The sequence below is a fragment of the Cyprinodon tularosa genome, unplaced genomic scaffold (assembly GCF_016077235.1).
Source record: "Cyprinodon tularosa strain WSP-4 unplaced genomic scaffold, ASM1607723v1 ctg84, whole genome shotgun sequence".
Lineage (NCBI taxonomy): Eukaryota > Metazoa > Chordata > Actinopteri > Cyprinodontiformes > Cyprinodontidae > Cyprinodon > Cyprinodon tularosa.
The window spans coordinates 1,410,456-1,430,657 of record NW_024039607.1 but is presented as its reverse complement, the minus strand read 5'-3'; the positions used below and the strand labels follow the sequence as shown (position 1 = coordinate 1,430,657).

Sequence of the window (20,202 nt, the reverse complement as noted above, 5' to 3'; positions counted from 1 at the left end):
TTTAGAACATGGACAAAAAACACTATTAATGTAAACCATCCCTGCAGTTTAATACTGTTGTTTTTCAGGGGGTTCTTATTATTTAAGGACCTGCAGCTCTCTGTTGGGGATAAAACATACGCTACACTAAGAACAGCAGCAAACTTTTAGGGACTCCTCCTACCTGACTTGGGGGCTAACTAAGCTTTTTCTGGGATACTTTTTTAGTTTTTTTTAGGTGAGTTTTTTTGTTTTGTTTTGTTTTTGGTACCTGTAGCCTTTTTTAATATTTCTCTTGTCCATTTTTTTAAGATTGCAGCAATTTTTGTTTTGCTCTTTTTTCAGCATGTAAATTTTTTTGTGTAATCATTTTGTAGTTTGAATCACTCTGTGTTATATTGCTGTAGCATTTTTGTTTTGCACTTTGTCTGAATGTTTGTTTGCATTTTCCATTTCGTCTGCAGTGCCTTTGGCTCAGTGTGGCCTTTTTTAGCCGTGTTCTGTGTTCTTGAACCTGTTAGCCACTCTAAATACCACTTACCGAGGGCAGCAGTCTTAGCAGAGACTCCTGGATTTCCTTCTCCCCAGAGACCTTCTACAGCTATGCTGAGGGAAGACCAACACTCCCAGTCCCGCAGAGATACATAATCCCTCCAGCATAGTGTTAGAATAATTGATGAGGTGAGTTTATAACACCTTAATATTTAGCTGCATGTTGCATGTTAGAACTAACCCACAATTGTTTATCTAAATAAGACAGTTTGTCTGTCCGGATATACAGTTATAATCATTCTGCACGTGGCAAAGATTTGGAAATGGAATGAGAGAGGTGTCCTTCAGCTAAGCACAAAGTGTTATTTTGATAAGGCTGGAGCTATGGATGTCTAATCATCTGCTAACGTGTATGATGTAATGATGTGATGATGTGGCATACTAGAGATGTATAAAATGCCTCTTTAACTGTTAATCATGGCCGCTTCCTGAGAGGTAAGCCTGGGGGTGTGCAGCTGCCTTCTGTAACTCTAAGCAACTTTTCTGATCTGATTAAGATTAGGATTTCTACCTAAATCTGTTGTCATGTCTCATGGTTATTCAATACATATAAGTTATGAAGTGTTATTGAAAGAGTTTGTCCAGAGTGATCTCTTTTCAGAAAGAAGAACTGGAGAGAGAAAGCTTCAAGGTGCTTATACAGAGTCTATCTTTAACTATAGTGAAAGAAATGCTGGAGGAAAGTGTCTCCATACCAGCGTGTCCTGGAGACACCTCCCAATGGGCATGTCAAGGAGCATCTTAAAAAGATTTTCGACACCTCAGCTGACTTCTCTTGAATTGGAAAAGAAGTCGCTCTACAGAGCTCCTCATCTCCTAGGGAGAGCCCAGCCACCCTGTAGGGAACGCTCATTTCAAGCCGCTTGTATTCAAGATCTCTTTCTTTGAGTCTTCATCCAGGTGAGGGTAGGAACGTAGACGACTGCTAAATCCAGAGCTGTGCTTTTTCGCTACGCTGCCTTTTCACCACAGCAGACCAGTGCAGTGTCCTCATTAAAGCAGCAGCCACACCGATCCATCTTTTCATTTCCTGCTCCATTCTCCTCTCACTCGTTAATTCCTCCACTTGAGGCAGGAATTCTCCTCCCGACAGAGGTTAGAAAAACAGAACTCAGATAAAATAACTGTCAATGTCTGGTTGAGGTTTGAGGACCCCAATACAGAGGAAGGGAGGCAGAGGTGAGTTCTTGCAGTTTTATTTGAATAATCACAGTTAACAGAAGCAGGAAACCAAAAAAATCCAACTTAAAATGTTAAACTAAGCAGAATCATGGAGACATCAGGGAAAACAAGCACGAGGAGCCAGGAAAAGACGAGGAGAGACGAGGAACCAGCACTAAGGAACTGCACAGGGAGGGTATTTATGGTTGACTGAACAAAGGCAGGACTAACAAGCGGATTGGGAGCAGGTGAGAATAGAGGCTTCTAGAAAAGAGCTAGGGAAAAGGAGACCAACACCAGAGGGCAACAAAGAAAAGCCTAAGAACTTAAATACATCCAAAAACACAACATTGGCAGATAGAATATCCTCCTGAGAACCGAAGAAAAAAAATGTTTTCCAATTTCTTTTTTTGTGTGATTTCCCATGTATTTGGACCTAAAAAAACACATTACAATTTTAATTTTTTTAAATATATTTTTAATATTAATTTTATGGCATGTCCACTGTGGAGGACAACAGGACGATTTTCATGGGAAAATAGAACAAGCTTAAGAAATAAAGAAATAAAGAAAGATTATGTCTTGAAAGTGATATTTACCTAAGAACTTTGACATTTGATAAAAACAGATTCAATTCTGTAAAATCCTTCTTTTGTTTGTTGCTTGCAACAGCAAAAATACGTGTATTTAGTTCAACAGTAAACTATAAGACTATAAGCCCTTGTTCCTGCATCTTTCCGCATGCTTTATGTCCATGTGTCTAGCTCATAGTCTGCGTACAGATGGCTCTGGTTGTGGCATCCTTGTTTTGGTTGGTGGCTGATACTCTTCCTCACTGTCTTCACTGCTGTCATGAAATGCTGGACTATCCATCAGCTCTTCAGCCAGATGCAGTTTGAAGTCCAAGTACTGCTCTGTGTTTTTAGCTGGTCGATTCAGCGCTATACTGTCAGACCTGTACTTAATCCAAGCATTTGTGATGCCAACATCAAAGAAACGCGTCATCACACGTGATGTCCACCTCTTCGTCCTGGTTGACATTCGGTAGAAGCTCAGCATTCTGTCACAAAGGTCTACGCCACCCATGTTGTCATTATATTCTCTGATTACTGCTGGCCGTCGCACTGGGACATGATGTTTGTCTTTGTTGGACTATCTGCTACAGATATCCTCTGGATCTCTGCCATAGACAGTGGAGGCAATCAGAACTGGTTTATTATCAAACCATTTCATCAGTGCCAGCTCTGGCTCCCTCCTGACCAACACCACTGAAGCCCCTCTCCCTTCCTTTCTCAGCTGTTTATCTGCTGGTAGCTGGCATGTCTTTGGGATTCTGTTCTTCATAATAGTTCCAGTTGCTGGAAGACCCTTTGACAGCAAAGCGTCCATGAGATCGATTGTTGTGAAGTATCGATCAAAGAACACACAAGTTCCTCGAGGAACAGACGCGACCATTCGCAAAACTACTGCAGCTCCAACTCCCAGTCTTTGGCCCCCTGAATGTGTTCTTGCCACGATAAACCTCAAAATCAAGGATGAGACCATTTGGAGAGGCAAGCACAAAGACCTTCAGGCAGGTAGGGTTTGGCTTTCCTGGCACATACTGCCTGACTGGGCAACAGCCTGTGAATGGGATGATTTGCTCATCAATGCACACTTTATCACACCTTGGAAGGCTGAGACAACCTTGCCTCACATGGTTAAACAATGGTCTGACTCTCCAAAGAATGTCTGACTTCTTTGTCTCTTCACTCACATCCAGGTCACTGACAATCTTAAGTGACCTTCTTAGCTTGTAGAACCTGTCCCTTGTCATCTTCTTCCTTGTCATCTTCTTGCTAATGACTGGTACTTTGGTTTTTCTAGCCCAAAACATTTTCACTCTGGGATAGCCAAGGCAGGCCATGTGGACTGATACACCAAAGAAAATGTTTATTTCTTGGGCAGTAGTATTCAGCGACACTCCTGTAATTTGCAGCAGTCTGTGATTTGTAAAGGTTGCCAGATCTTCAAACATTTTTTATCAGTGTACTGTCAAAAGTACTGTATTGGACTCCAGTATTCACAAATTTTAGGGTCATTGTGATAGGCAGGAAGCCCAGGTAGCACAGGTGTGAATCTATTATAATGGAATGGGAAAAAGTTAATAAAACACTACATTTTTTTACACATCAATTTTGTTTAGTGCCATAATTTCAGTGTCATGGATATAATATTGACCAATCTTACAAGCATTTTTTTAGGCAACTTGCATACATTTAACATCTTTTATACAGACTACAAATTCTAAAATAATCTGCAGTAACATGATAATAAAATTGATTACATTAACCTGAAACTAAATAAAACATACAAGTTTGTCCTGGCCCACAGTGGACGACGACTTTCCGGCTCCCTCTCTGTCTCTGACTCTGTCTCATCAGATTCTCCTGTATTTTCTTCCTCTCCATCTTCGTTACTATCTTCCCCTATTACAGGCTGATACTCATTCTCATCCTTTTCCTCATCTGACAGCTCCAAATCTGAATCTCCCTCTATCATCCGGTACAGAATCCTCTCTGCTTCGCTTCTGTCTCCTACAACCATGTGCAGTCATTAAATACATTAAAATGGTCCTGGTGTCCACTACAGTTGACATTAATTAAATGACTGTTATTTCAAAACATAAATAATTAAAGTGTTTTCAGATGTAATAATATTGTTGATGACACATTAATAAACACGAATATGTATAATTATCATGGTAAAAACAGCAATAGATAAAGAATATTTGACTTCCCTCTCCTCTTTCCATAAAATGTGGTTGTTGGTATGGCTGCCATCTTGTGAGAGGAAAAAAGTAAAGTTCCCAGCATGCAAACCTATCACATGACACATCACTGGAAAGCCCAGGATGTCCTCTACAAAACACTATAGGACTTGATAGGGTAACTCCAGATACTTAAGAGAGATGCAGGTGGACAAAATGTCCACTATAATGGACATGAATGAATGGGCCGGGTCTCAGGAGGATATATAAACTTATTTTAAGAAAGATTTACTCATTCTTAGAAGGTTTTTGCAGTGTATAATATTCAGCTTCATATTTAGCTCTTTGTTGGGGAAAAAATCTATTTGTTTGAGTTTATTTATTCATGTTCTGTGTCTAAAAACTAGTGTGAAATCTGTCACGCCTGTGGGACTTAAATAGCTTTGCCGCATGTAATCAGTTCAATCTGCTTTGTGAATTTAGTGAAACTAAATAGTATCACCACTGATACCTTTTACAAATCAACATACACAGGTTAGATCTACAATAAAGAATCTGTTGGAAGCAATTTGCTCATATTTCTAGGATTTCCATTCTCTCCAGATGAGGAACAGAAAGAGGGAAATGGTGATGGTGTAGCAAACAAAGAAATATCTGTTGATCCTTTTGGCCCAGGACACAAATTTCATTTTCTCATCTCTGCCGCCCAGATGAATGTAAACTTTTTTCTGCAGCTTCTGCAGCTCGTCCAGGATCAAGAGCAGCATGCGAGACTCTTCTGACTGAAGGCTGCTGTACACCTGGAAACAAGTAGATGACATTGTTTTTTATTGCTGGGTGCCCACACATTAGCAAGCTTAGCTAGTTTTTAAGGAGTTGTTAATTACCAATGTGAGATGAACTCAAAAAAAGCCTTGGTCATAATGCTTTGATTATTTTGTAAAAAAAAAATAAAACTGATTGCATTTAAGAAAAGTTATCTATAAACATTTAAGCTCATTATTAAACTATCTTTAAGATTTTGTAAACCAATAAGCATTTAAAGAGTGTAGCGTAAAGAGTATGATCAGAGGTGTCAAAAGTATTAATGTTTATTAGTCAAGTAGAAGTATAAATCCTACTATTTAAAACAAGTTTGTAGAAATTAGGGAATCAACTTCAGCTTTTTACTCAAGTAAAAGTGAAAAAAGTAAAAGTTTTGAACCTTTCAGTGTAAAAGTAAAATATGCTTTAAATATACTGCACTATAATATTAAAGGAACATTTCTCTACAATTCCGTACGATAATTTCATTATATTTATTTTTCTTAGTTTTATATCTAATGGTAAAACTTTCAAATTTAACTGTGCCTCATCTCGAAAAAACTTTAGATTTTCGTATCTGGCGAGATGGTGCAGCGACGATTCAACCACAAACAAATACATTTTCTGGATGAAACAAATTATGTTGATGTTGTAGAAAGTATAGATAATTGCAAAAAAAATGTAAAGAGTAGAAGAATGATCTTGGAGCTGATGGCTGGCATTGTTGCTCATTCCATTCACCTGTCTAACTCTGCCTGGTTGCTCATTACCGCTCATTTGATTCACCTGCTTATGCCTCTATTTAGTGTGCTTGCATCCAGCTATCAGGGCCAGATTATTCTCATCCTCATGGTCCAGTGATGAGAGGGATTTTGAACATGCCATAATGTGTCTGATTTTTTGGTCCTGACCTCTTCTGCCTCTCGGCCACTGAGTGTACCTGTCCCCATCTGAGCGGTCTGCCTAGACTGTCTGTGTACTCCTGGAGCCCTGAACCAGCCAGGATTCTTAGTCCTGGACCTCTGACCCTCCATGTTCTAATCTTTTTTCCTGACCTGGCTCGGACTCCTCCATGTTCTCCAGGGCTGCAACATTTGGAACACTCTGGGCGGTGCCCGCCGCATCTCGTTGGCAGCCCACCGGCTGGATCCTACCTCATTCTCTGGCGATGGACTGAACTGTTAGACCAGGTAAGTGACTCACATGGATAATCATTGTCCGTCAGATTATCATGGTCTGTAATCTGTATTTCTCTCCTACAGAGCTTCAGTGATAGATGTCCTAGCCACCGTTACCACAGATCCACAGCTGGCTGTTGTTTTAATAAACGCTTTGGATTATATCACTTTCTGTCTCACTTTGAATACTGGGTCCTTCATCCCTGTGTCTTGACATGTTATTTAATCGGATAACAGTCTGACATTTATCAATAGAGATATGATGCACTCAGACCCCTGTGGATTGGGGATTTGCTGTTTCATTTCTAATTCTAATTTCTACTTTAATGGAATAATAACAAACAAGCAATTACCAAAATTTTAAATTGGTATTAAATCAAATAAAGCTTCTTTTTTTTTTACCAGGCATAAGGACAAGTTAGGTCTGCTTACATTTAAAGTCCAGGAAGTTTTTTTCTGTTGTTGTTGTTTTTTGTTTTTTAGGGGACCTTGAGAAAAGCACTTCCTGTAATTAAAAGGTTAAATCTGTGTTCCACAGTGTTTAAAAATAATGCTAGTCTTATTTATTACAACTAAAGAGGTACTAGAGTAAAAAGAAGTACAAAATACAGTAAATAATCCAACCAAAGAAATAAGTCAAGTCCAACCACATTAAACATAATTCAAGCATTTATTGTCTTTTTAAATAAAGTACAAACACTAGCTTATTTGAATATAAACACCCCTATTTCAGGTTTGTATACTCATTAATAGATATAACACAGCATGCCATTAAAGCTATTTACTGCATTTGGTGTATAATTTGGTCACTAAACATAAACACTTCTCAGGATAATGCAAAAAAAGTAATAGGAATTTAGCAGAGGTACTGTCTTTGGACATAAACAGAATGGTATACCTCTTCAAGTGCAGGAAGAAGCTCATGCTGATTATCTTTCTCTGACACTCTGCAGATGCTGTTACAGACAACACGCTTCTCATCTCCTAAGAAAATAGGACATGAGAATTTTTTTTTTTTTTTAATTAGCCTTCAGACAGAAACAGCATTATAAAAATTTATGGAGCACAAAAAGAGCACAAAAAAAAACAGGAAGATGGACTGTAATAAAACGACAGATAAACAATTAACTTTTCGAAAGTTTCACATTTTGAAACAATGAATTTAGGCATCTTTAGCCACTCATTTTGCTTAAATATTTCTGTGTTGGACCTGGGATTTATTTGATCTTATATGATAGATTATGTTTTGAAATATATTCATAATTCATGAGATAAGACTATTAATGTTCAATCTCCCAAAGAACTGATAGCAGTGAGTCAGACTTCAATCGTTTTTCCAAGAGCACAAATAAAGCAACAAACCTTGCAATTATTCTTTAACAGAACCCATCAGACGATATATATTGACCAGTAAGTACTTTAGACTATTTTTAGAATGTTTGTTGCTTGAAAAGGACATTAAACTGGGGAACATAGAAATATTCATAATTAAGTAAGTACCAGATTACAACATTATTTTCTAAAAACTGGAATAGAACCCCAACAGCTCAGACTGTAATGAAGTTCTGATTCCAGTTTAGCAATAAATTATAGCTGTGTTCAGTAAGCAGTGATTAGAAAGTCAGCCTTTTAACTAGAGTTGTGCCGATGCCATTTATTGGCCCCGATACCCATACCAGGTACCTGGCTGTGCAGGATTGGCCGATACCGGTACCATCTGTTTGAAGTTGATGTGTTTGTGGTTGTATATATGAAGAACTGCATACTTCTTGGATGTAAAATAGTTGCCATCATGGCTTTTTCAAGCTGCTGCCTACCTTTGTGAAGCAGGAAAAAAATAGACTAAAGCAAAGTGAATCCAATAGAGCTTTTAATTGCCTACCCGGAATGGGTGACAATAATCTAATAAACTTTTGGCTCTCAAAATGGTAATGGTGCCCTATTTGTTGGTACTTGCCGATACCGATACCATCATTTTAGTCCAGCATCGGGCCCTCGCCCGATACTGGTATTGATGCAACACTAGCTTTAACACACAATGATGATTAAGAGAGAGTAGGATTTTATTAGCTAATAAGCAGCCTCTAAAGAAGGCAGCATAATAACATTTATTATCCAAACCAATTTTCTATCAAGCCTTTTTTTTTCTTTTTTTAAAGCCTCATAAGTTCTTCATATTTTTCTAAGATTATCACCCAAACTGTTGCTTTTAATATAAAAGAACAAGTTTGATGACAACAAGCTGAAAGACTGTCTTCTAGGACGACTTTGCCCTAAAAGTCCCTATTGTTTAAAGCTACAGTGTGTAATTTTCAGCGACATCTAGCGGTCAGACTGCAGACTGCAGCAACATGAACGTCTCCCCCCCACCGCTTCTCCCCCCCAACAGTACGGCGAGCGTTACGGGACAAAATGTCTTCCACGACGTCCGCATCACCTACCTTCTCAAGTGATGAGGTTTGTTTACATAGATAATTTTACAGATAGTATTTCATTAGTCTGTGTAGGGTATAGATTTCATGTAGACTTAAGATAATAAATATACCCGTTATTTTTTCTACGTCGTTGTGACGTTTTGGTGAGCTGCTTTGCATGGTGATATAAACAGACGAAGTAATTGTAGTCATTAGTTTAACAGCGAGATTGTGTTCGCTGGAAGAATATATATTCCCCGTTTACAGAGTCCAAGTCTTGTTTGTGGCACGGGGGTTACAAGGCAAGGAAGAGGGAAAGGAAGAGGGCAGAGAGGCCGGGGTGAGCGTGCAGCTGGGGCCAGGCGAGAGAGGGGAGCCAGCGGGGTGAGAGCAGAGGAGGAAAGGCTTGAAGATCTCCAAAGGAGCCGGAGAGAAGTAACCGAGGTATATATCCAGAAAATTATTTTACAGAAAATTACTGAATCATTACCTGTGAAACGTCAGGGACGTTGCTGAATAAGTATACTGGAGAGTAACAGCATCATCACGCAGCATGTTATTGTTTTAGACAGGTCTGAGCATCCTGTACTCCAAAAACTGCAGTGATATTAGACAATTGTGTGTATAGGATTAATTACCTGTCCAAGAGAAAACTGGCAACTTGAGCGTCACTTTGAAAACCTTTTTCCTCCATCAGTGACTTCCATCGTGTAAATGCCGTGCCAATGTTGATCCGTGTTTTTTGTCGTTTCTTGTCACTCTTGCGTTTATTCTCGTCGTGTTTCCGCTTCTTAGATGACGGGGGTTCGGTGTCCGCCGCTTTTCGTTGTGATACAGAGTAGGCATGATCCTCCATTCGTCTGATGTTTGGCCACACAGTGCCAAACAGTTTGCAAAGTCACTCACGCCTGCCGCCTTGTTTACCTTTCTTGTTACCGAGGCGCAGTATACCTGCTTCTTCTTCTTCTTTGGTTTCAGGCAGACTAAACGCTTCTCAGGCATAATACTGCCATCTACTGTTCAGTACCCTCTCAGTTCATCTCTCTCAACTTGCCGTAGTTATTTTCGAGCGTCATGGGAGATCTCGCAATCGCTAGTTTGTTGCCTCTGCGCTGCCGTAGCGCAAAGATGTCAGCCTCCATGGCTGCGAGACCCGCTCCTATGTAATTATAAATAACGAATTCTAAGGCAACGCAAATGTTATGGTTAAAAGGCTGAGCTCATAGGTGATGATAAATAACATAGTTATGTATAATATATTAAATTTCTGAATTTATATGCCTGTAATTATTACACACTGTAGCTTTAACTTCGCTTCCTGATCACCAGGTCAGTCTAAAGCCATATTTACAATACCCTCTAAAAACCGATCCGTGCCGAGCTTGTTTCAGTTAACATGTCCCGAGCTCTGCTCCTTAAGACCATTTAAACACCACACTTGCCTCCGAGTAATTCAGGAAGTTTGCGAAGAGTCAGGCGAAGAAGGCAGCCTTTGTTTAGTTTACTTGACATTGGGCTTTAGGAATTGGATACGAAAAACGATAATCTAATCAGGGCTTACAGACGCAGGAAGCAACAACAGGAAATGAGGCTCCTCACAATGCTAAGCAGAATCATCACTGGAAATCTTGTGGAACGGTAGGGAAGCTAGTGTTTTTATGAATGTCATAAAGTTCATGATTACGTGGGCTGACTGTAAGGAGATCATGCAGTCTGCTCATACGCTCTTTGTTATCAGAGAACCGTGCCACAACTGAACGGCGCCAAGCCCTACTGATGAACTAGTACCATGTTAGCACGGTTTGGTTGTGTTTTGCGCGGTCCGGTTTAGTTTTGCGTCCCATTTACACTCAACAGTTACCCCGGTTACCGCGCTCGGACTGATCTCGGCACGGTTTCAAAAGGGTAGTGTAAATGGGGCTTAAGAAAAAGCTCAGTGGAGGAAACTAACAAAGTGCATTTACTTGATTACTGTACTTTGAATGTATAATAGAGGATGTTCTTTTCCCTGGTGGATCATCAAAATAAGTGATTATTAGTTATTATTAGTAATACTTACATTAATCTGTTTCACTATAAGTAGAGCTATATGATGACCTATGAACCCTGAGAATACAAATTTACTTACATTGAAAATCAAGCAAAAATTAGAATCTGTATCCTAAAGATATGCTCTTATTATGAAACAACAGTTTTTACCATTTCTTCAGAAGTGATACACTTCTACCAAATAAGCTAATCTGCGGGCTTTTTTACACAAGCAAAGGCAATGAATTATTAAAATCATTACTTAATTATTTTGAAAAAGTGTGTATCCCTTTCCTCTTCATCTCTGCTCTTTTGCTATGATGAAGTCGAAATACGAGGTAAATGATGTGGCACACTGGAGGGAACAATCTATGCAGAAAACAACCAAAATGGATGCACAAAGCAAATGTGAAACAAAATAGACAACTTTGATGTGATGCTTCTCACCTTTTTCATCGTTATTAGTGTTGGTATTGTTAATTTTTTTCTTTTTTTTCTCCTGGGAACGGATCTCATCTTTTTCAATCAGATAGGTGACCAGGATCGTCTCCAAAAGGCTCACCAACATCAGAGCAAAAATCACAATGCAATAGGTTGCTAAAAAGGGGAGAAAACTGATTAGATGAAAATGTTTTTTTTGTTTAAGAAGTTATATTGTTGTGTAAGAGACAGTTTGTACCTATCAGTGGAGTCTTGTTGGACATGGCCGGCAGGATTTCATTGAGGATGAGGAGGAGGACAGAGATGGCTAACAGAACTGTTACTTTAAAGCCTAGCTTCTCCCCACGATGGTCCGAGATAAAAAAGGAGGCGAAATCCAGAATAAGAAAGAATAGGATGGGCAATAAGAAATTTATGACATGGAGGAGGGGCCTTCTCTTTATGGTGACCTGAGGAAAAAGATATAGGGTTTAAAGGAAAAACAAATGCAACATGACTATTTGATCCCTATGATTGCTATGGATAGAGTAAACAAAGGAATTGGCATTTTATTGTGCTTTTTTTAGACAAATTATTTTTAATGGATTCAAATTACTTCATTTTCAATGAAGATAACTTTAAACTAGTCTTAACTTTAAAGAAATACACTCTATACATTGCTAATGTGGTAAATGACTATTCTAGCTGCAAATGTCTAGTTTTTGGTGCAATATCTACATAGGTGTATAGAGGCCTATTTTCAGCAACTATCTCTCCAGTGTTCTAATGGTACAATGTGTTTGCTCATTGGCTCAGAAGGCTTATTGATGAATAGAAAACCCTTGTGCAATCATGTTCACACATCTGAAAACAGTTTAGCTCATTACCGAAGCTACAAAACTGACCTTCCTTTGAGCAGATTGAGTTTCTGGTGCATCACATTTGTGGGGTCAATTAAATGCTCAAAATGGCCAGAAAAAGAGAACTTTCATCTAAAAACTTGACAGTCTATTCTTGTTCTTAGAAATGAAGGTTATTCCATGCGAGAAATTGCTAAGAAATTGAAGATTTCCTACAACGGTGTGTACTACTCCATTCAGAGGACAGCACAAATGGGCTCTAACCAGAGTAGAAGAAGAAGTGGGAGGCTGCGTTGCACAACTGAGCAAGAAGATAAGTACATTAGAGTCTCTAGTTTGAGAAACAGACGCCTCAGAGGTCCCCAACTGGCATCTTCATTTAATAGTACCCGCAGTAGCCTGTTTGTGCTGTCTTTTTTTGCTATAAACTCCACTTTAAAGTCTGTATGAGGACACAGTAAGCTTGTCTGAGCTATGAAAGCAGCACATGTTAAACAGGACATGCACAAGGACAAATGGGCTTCAGGATGCCTTGTGCATGTCTTTTAAAAAATCATCCACAATATCTTTAAGAAAAAGAGTGATCTGAAATGGAGAAATAATTTTGAAAGTAAAATGAATATATTGGAGAGAACAAATTTTCACACAAATAGCAAAATAAATGTTATTTGAGACTGAAGAAAACATTTTTAAGAGAAATTGGACATTTATTTTTTCTCTCAGATTTTGCTTATTTGAAAATAGTGAAAATATTTTCTCTCGAACACAGATTTCTCTCTCAAAGTGTTTTTATTCTTCCTCTCAAAACCTAAGTCTTTGCACTCGATTCAGGTTTTTTCTCTCAATGTGAAAAATGTGTCAAGGGCAGGCCTGTGTTCCTATTGGCCAGACTCAACAGTAACTAAAACAATGTTTTTATCTTCTTCACCTCCTCTTAGAAGTATTAATCAGTGGCCTTATATTGGTTTTTTAATCATCATGAAAGCTTTTGAAGCACTCAATGTGGCCCGTCAAGGGGGCTGTTCAAAGAGGGGGTCCATGAGGACATAAAAGTTATCTTAAAAAATCTTTAGAACTTCCTCCCTGAAATAAAGCCTGTTTAATCAATGTGATTAATGTCTGGAGAAAGGTCCTTAAAATGATGTCTACATATAAAATCAAATGTTTAACTTTTTGCTAATTCAAGGTTTTAAACAACAAATATTACAAGACAAAAATGGGAGACATTAATGACTGAAAATGTAGTATTTTGCATTAAATTCAGATTTTAAGGCTCTTAAGCTTTTTAGACATCCTGCTTGCAGAGCATTCTTTCTATTCATTGTCTTTCTTTACATAGTTGTTTTTGCTGGTGTCATGTACGTGTTACATACTGTGTATGTCAGCACATCCCAGCTCCTGTTTTCATGAGTATGAGTGGAGTTGCTGACAGTCAGATGAAGGAACTCCCACTCTCCTTGGGTCTTCATAATCTCCTGTGAAAACTCAGTGACCCGAGAGGAGTTTGAATAGGGAATAATTCGCATTTCGTTTACTGTGTGCAGGGAAATCCGGAAATAGAACACTAAGTGAAAGGCAATACAAAAAAATATATAGATGTCATATGATTGAAGGAAACCTACTGCAGTATACTCCAGAACCAAGCGATATGTTGCATTGTTGAGTGTCAAAGGGGAACTTGTAGACGTCCATCTTGCAGGTGCTAACCACGCGGATGTCATCGCCAGCAATGACCGTTCCGTCAAAATTCACAACTACATTTGGATTTCCTGGGGAGTTGTCCTTCTCTATCCTGGAAATATTTGAAAGACAACCACACACATGCAGGACATTTCTTTTAACAAGCTGACTGGGGAGCCTTTACATGGTTTTCAAACCTGTAATAAAGTGAAGCTTTCTGCTTTCAAAGCTGAAAGATAAACGTGTTTACTTGTCATTACACTGTAAACACCTGTGTGTACTTTAATAAAAATGAGAGCATAAAACTAAATCATAAATATTATCATCAAACAGAGGACATGATTATGAGCAATAAAGAAAGCATTACTTGTTTTATCTCAATCTGTTGCATGTGTTGATGTTTTTAATTTTTGTATTATCCTGTGTTCTTTTGTTTTGTTTTTTTTTGCGAAAATTTGCGCAAATCCTCCTCTACACCTTTAAGTTATGCTGAATCCGCTTCCGAATTCACATGAAGACTTTGTGAAAAGGTGTTTCATTTATATTAATAAACTATATTGTTAACTTAAGTGGGGATTTTAAATGTTACAGCCATATATACTGCCTTGAATTTTGTTATACCTTTAACATTTCGTCAGATTTTAACCAAAAAACCTTTAAGCTCAGATTTTATATGACAAGCACAAAAACACTACACTGAAAAAAAAAAAAAAACTAAAAGAAGAAATAGAAGCAAAATGTTTTGGTGTCAATATATATCTATCCTTTGTATTTAGTGAAAACCCTATAAGCCACCTTTTATTTAAACTAGACCTGTACATCTAAGTGCATGTCTACACCAACTTTGCAAATTGTTTTACTTTTCATAAAAGCTAAAGGTTGGATGGAAAGAAAGTGAATATTATTTTTTAGGCATTGACAAAGATTTGCAGTTGAGCCATTGTAACACATTAATAAGCTTTTAGGGTCAGTATTCTGCTGGACGATAGCCATTCACCAGAGCCTTTTGCAGCTGTAACCGGTATCCATCATCCCATAAACTCGCCACAACATGAAGCTACCAACACTGATATTTCACTATTGGGATGGTTTTCACTGAAGAGGAATTTGTTGTGTTTTGGCTGGAGTTTTATTGTAGCCTGAACTGATCACACAATCTTTCTCCAAGTTTTTGTCTGTTCCTTTCCAACATGCCTTGTTATAAACTAAAAAAAATAATTTTTTTCTTTACTTTCTATTATATTAGTTTTCTTGTTGCCTTGGGCCTCTTGGCTTTTTCTATGATTAATGCTACCCTCTCATTAATCACCAATTAACCACCAATTTAGGAGGATGATCACATCTCGGTAGGTTTCCAGTAGTCACTCTTTCCATTTCTAGCAGAAAAATTTAATGGAAACCTAACCCTCTTTTTAAACTCTTTATAATTTTGGCCTGTCTGCTGTTTTCCTGGGTCCTAACAATGCTTCTTATTTTCTAAATTAGCTCTGTGAAAGCCTAGAAGCATCTGTAGCTGTACTGAGACTTGAGTACAAAATAGATAGCTTTATACTAGTTGGGTGACATTTGTAGGAAATTGGTGCCACTAAATGTTAATTTAGAGTACCCAATTAGCAAGGTGAAGGGGGTTAGAATCATTAGTACATAATACTTATTATATTTGTAATTGTAAAAAGATGTGAGCCAAGAACAGTTGTTCTTATACTCTACATTATGCATTTGTTTTTGTTGGTCCTAACACGAAACCCTAATAAAAGGCATCTTGTTGTGTTTTTCTACTTGTTTTAGTTTTATCATATGTGCTTAATGTCATATGCAGGCTTACATCTCATAGATGAAGAGATCTGGTTTCCAGAGCAGGTCTCTAGGAACTGAAGTCTGAGTGATTCCACAAAACTGAGCTGGATCCCATGAGATAAGTTCATTCTTCCACTGCTGCAGTGCAATAATGTCAAAATGAATTATCAAAAAAATTAACTAACCAAACAGATCATTTGAAGTTTGATAGCATTATTTTACAAGTTATGTGTATGAAAACTGTCCAAATCAGAGCTTTGACTGACCATTGATCCCCAGATGAAAGGAACAAAGGTTTGTGTTTTTTCAACCTGAGGATTAAGACATAGAAAGTTAAAGCCTCCTATTGATACTGTACTTTACACATCATGTAAGCAATAATGTAGTCTGTACCACTGCCAGGATGGCATAGACGATAAGGTCCAGCTTCACCACAGTGATGTGTGTGTGGTCCAGAACGGGCCGGGTTATTTTAAACAAGCTGCTGTCTGCGGTCAGGTTCAGGTAGTCCAGAACATCCTGATAACTGCACACTTTACAGAACCCGCCATCTATGGGTGTAAACAAAAAAATCCTGTTAGATTTCATCATGAAAATATCAAGACCAATAGAAAATTATCATCTGGTGACGTCACACTACATGGCTGCAGGTTTTTCTTGTCTTTTGGTGTTATATTTGAAACTTAAAGTAATATGCATGTATTTTTTAATGCAGTTTTGTTAGCAGGGAAAATGAATAGTTTGTAAAATGTTTTAAATGCTACACTCCTGGAATAAGGCAAATTATATAATTCTAGATTTGTGAAAAATCTGTTTGTGATTTAGAAAAATCTTCATTTAAGTACAATGACGTTTTGCTATATTTTTTCAAACAGTGTTAGTTCAGAGAAACTTTTTTTATAAAATATTCAAATTGAAAATAAAACAGATTTTATATTTGCACACTTAAAATTTGTGTGTCTATTCAACTGTTTTAGCTTTGATTTGATAATTATTTTTTCTCTCTGTTATTTTGCTTTTTTTTTTACATATAGTTAAAAAAAATTAAAAACGGGGTTAAGCTTTAAGCTGAGATGTTTTAATACTATATTGTATATGTAGATAAAAAAAAAATTACTGATACAAAAATATTGCTTGTTTTTTGTTTTATCAATAATTTTTTTCTCGTAAATTCTACATACAGTATATATATATATATATATATATATATATATATATATATATATATATATATATATATATATATATATATATATATATATATATATATATATATATATATATATATATTTATATATATTTAAAATAAAAAAGTGTACAACTCATCTTTCTACAGATAATTTTTCCCCCAAAATTCCCAGGGACCTTTTAAAAAATGACAGTGTCTGATATTAAAGTTATGTGTTTTTAAGCTAAAATTTTATACACCATCTTATACAAAATACACGATTTTTGTTAGTTTTTTTTATTTTTTTTTTTCAGTTTTTACTCTTCCTTATGTTTTTATTATATTGATTTTTGTTGCTGTTTTAAGTGTTTTTTTTTTCACGTCTCTCTTTTACAGCTTTATTTAGAAAAACAAAGGCAACAGCAATGATGTGTAAATATAGATTAGTAAAAGGATGGTTGACATATTTTCCCTTTGATTATATTTTTGTTCATTTTTTTATACCATTAATGATTATATAATATTTTTCAGTTATTTTAAGATAGTAATTCAGATATATGGGCAAATATAAATACATCCATTGCATCAATGTACAAAACCAGTAACAATACTTATCTGAACAGAAGCGAATAACAAGTAAATAACTTTTATAAAACCCCTCCTTAATACATTTTTATCATCATATTTTTGAGTTTTTCATTTGTTTGTGTTTTTCTATAATTAACAGTTATTTACTATAAATAAAGCTGAATACATACATTTTTTTAACAAAAGAAATAATGTGGTTATACATATTTATTTATATTCTAATAAATAAATCAAATCATTTAATGCATCAATCTTTTCTCAAGAAATGAATACAACTACATATTCTGTGCCATTGTTTTATTTTATAAAACAAATGTTTTCACCTGTTATTATATGGAACTATTTTTAAAGATCAACTCTTTATTTTGTGTTGTTTTTTTCTCCTATTTCCTTTTTTTTCTTTGTTTGCAATTTTTTATTTACTTTCAACCACCTATGTACACTTTGATACAGTTTTCTCGAAAAATCCGACAATTCTAGATATTCTAAAAAACAAAAAGCTTACATTTAAGAGGTACCAACAGGAAAAATAAAAAATAAAAAAAAATTTGCTTAGAAACTAATCTAGTTTTAACTTGTCTAATTTTACCAGATCAGTGGATTATTTCTGCATTTCTTTCCTTTTTTTATTTGTTTTTGATCAAATCACACAGGGCTTCGAGGTTTCTGATGAACTTATTTCATACGTACAAGGAACTCAAGCTTTGTCCAAACCATATTATGAATTTTTTAGAATTACCAGTAATAGTTGTTTGGCTCAATAGCATCAATTTGTCTAATGTCAAATTGCCTACAGAAGAACATTTAGCAAAAAAGTAAAAAAAAAAATTCAATGGCTCACACAGGTATAGAGCTATATGCAATTAACATGAAATAATTTTATTAGTTGAAGGAATGAAACTTACTTGTCAGGATGAGCACCAGCAGGAGAAAGGTAGTACAGGTCATCTCTGCAGCTTTTTGTATGTCTCTGCTGTTCAGGCTGGGGGTCTTTTATTCTTTAGCCTCAGGCTGCTTCCAGAAAACGATTCCCAGACTGTCTGAATTGAAAAAAAACTCTGAGGTAGACATGTATAAAACATAATTAGCTTACAGAGGGATGAGACGTACAGTATATCCCATATATCATGTTTAACTTGGATCTTGCAGACAGCCAATGTTGGGTATGATCGTTTTGGGTGGAAAGTAAGAAAAATCCAAACTCAGTAAAGGCAAGTCAGGGACATTTATCTGCTTAGAGGCAGAGATAATGTGATTTCACTGCTTCTTGTCACTGAGAAGAATATGGACTCTGCATGATTACGGGACATATGAGGTCATGGATAGACAGTAGCCCAAAAAAAAGGAGGGGAAATTTAATAAGAATAGAAATTGGTGACTGAGGCATTATGGTAACCAGATTATGAACACTCTCCCCAATTAGACCCACTAATGTCACTATCGTCGTCTGCCAGCCTCACAATATTAAAAACTTGTTTCAACACACCATATCTCTCATGGTCCTGGACTCCTCTGTGAGTTTATTAATATATCTCCTGGCGTACTACATATTTACTTAAAAAATATATTATGAAGGTGCTCAGAAAGTGTAAATATTATCAAAGATCCATTTGTGTCAGTAATTTGTATTAAATGTCACATTAGTAAATAGATTCTTTACACAAATTATTAATTTCTACGGATGTTGATGATAACAGTTTATGGTTTATGACAAGCAGAAATCCTCCTTTTTTAATTCAGTGCAACGTAGCATGGAGGCTTACAACCTGTGCCTCTGTCAAAGCAACACTTGTGTCATCAGTCTCTACCAAATGTTTCCTTCTGCATCATTTTCCCTTTACATCCTTGGGAGCAATAGTTTGTGATGAATCAGCTTCTTTAGTAATTAGCTTTTTGTGGCTTATTCTCCTTGTCATTGTGGTTGTCATCCTCGATCTGATTTTTTAGAGCAATCACAGAATAGTTACACCGAGTGCCCCATGGTCATACGCAGGAAGACTAAAGCATTTTTTTAATAAATACCAAAAGTTTAATTAAAAGATAAGTTAATTTTAACTTAATTTATTTATTCTTTCTGTGCTAAGACTGATTAGTACGTCTCTTACCAGACAGCTATTATGCAGCCAATGTTGCCAATTTAGTGAATTTTGTTTCTATATTCACCAACTTTTGTGGTAAATTATTTAAGCCATTAAAAGAAAAACTAGCAAATTTTTTGTGTTGTTGGAAATTTTTACAGAAAGCATAATTTGTTCTGAAGCTTCTGGCTTCAGGTTAAAGCTGAGCAGCCTGCTGCGTGCAGAAAAACACTGATAGGCCTCCAGATGGAGACATTGCAGTTTTTTTATATCCTTATAATGATGGAGCCCATTATGCAGCTGTGGGAGCTTTGACAGCCTTTCTTGGGCTCAATCTGAAAATAGCTCCTACATCCTGCTTCTAGTTAAGGGGACTATCAGCAAAAGGGGCGCTAGACTGATGTGCTGAATCTGGACACCCGTTTAGGGAGATCATTACATGCCACACAATGGCATAAATATTGGTAAGCAGAGACTGCAGTTGCTAAGGGGTCCCCGACCTCGTAGGGGCCCCTTCAATGACACCTGGTAGACCCCCTACACAATTGTGCACTAGGATGTCTCTTTGCAGATGTAATGGTGCAAAAAATTCCTCTTAAACCCACCTGAAACTAGGATGATCGATCGGACCTTATTTATACCCCAACACATGCATGTTGTACTTCATATGGGGCCCACCCATATAATGTTGCTTACGGGCCTATTGTTATGTCATTACACCATTAATGCTGCACACAGACGAATGA

The 20,202-nt window shown here is 36.8% G+C and overlaps 1 protein-coding gene across 1 annotated transcript; it reads right to left on the bottom strand.

Moving 5' to 3' along the window:
- Nucleotides 1-4,709: 4,709 nt before the first annotated feature.
- LOC119774912 (5-hydroxytryptamine receptor 3A-like) lies at nucleotides 4,710-18,969 on the bottom strand. Its single transcript, XM_038272641.1, has 11 exons — nucleotides 18,489-18,969; nucleotides 18,284-18,414; nucleotides 16,016-16,173; nucleotides 15,889-15,933; nucleotides 15,651-15,760; nucleotides 13,768-13,937; nucleotides 13,519-13,679; nucleotides 11,545-11,755; nucleotides 11,313-11,462; nucleotides 7,322-7,407; nucleotides 4,710-5,241 (listed from the first exon to the last, which is right to left on the bottom strand). Exons 2-11 carry the CDS (start codon nucleotides 18,324-18,326, stop codon nucleotides 5,023-5,025), a joined length of 1,353 nt encoding a protein of 450 aa, XP_038128569.1. The 5' UTR covers nucleotides 18,327-18,414; nucleotides 18,489-18,969; the 3' UTR covers nucleotides 4,710-5,022.
- Nucleotides 18,970-20,202: the final 1,233 nt, after the last annotated feature.

Coding starts and splice junctions, on each gene's coding strand:
- LOC119774912 (XM_038272641.1), bottom strand. CDS start 18,326: ATGACCTGTACTACCTTTCTCCTGCTGGTGCTCATCCTGACAA. Junction 13,938..15,650: donor GATCTCTTCATCTATGAGAT/GTAAGCCTGCAT, acceptor AAATATTTCCAG/GATAGAGAAGGACAACTCCC. Junction 5,242..7,321: donor TTCTTCCTGCACTTGAAGAG/GTATACCATTCT, acceptor ACTTGTTTCCAG/GTGTACAGCAGCCTTCAGTC.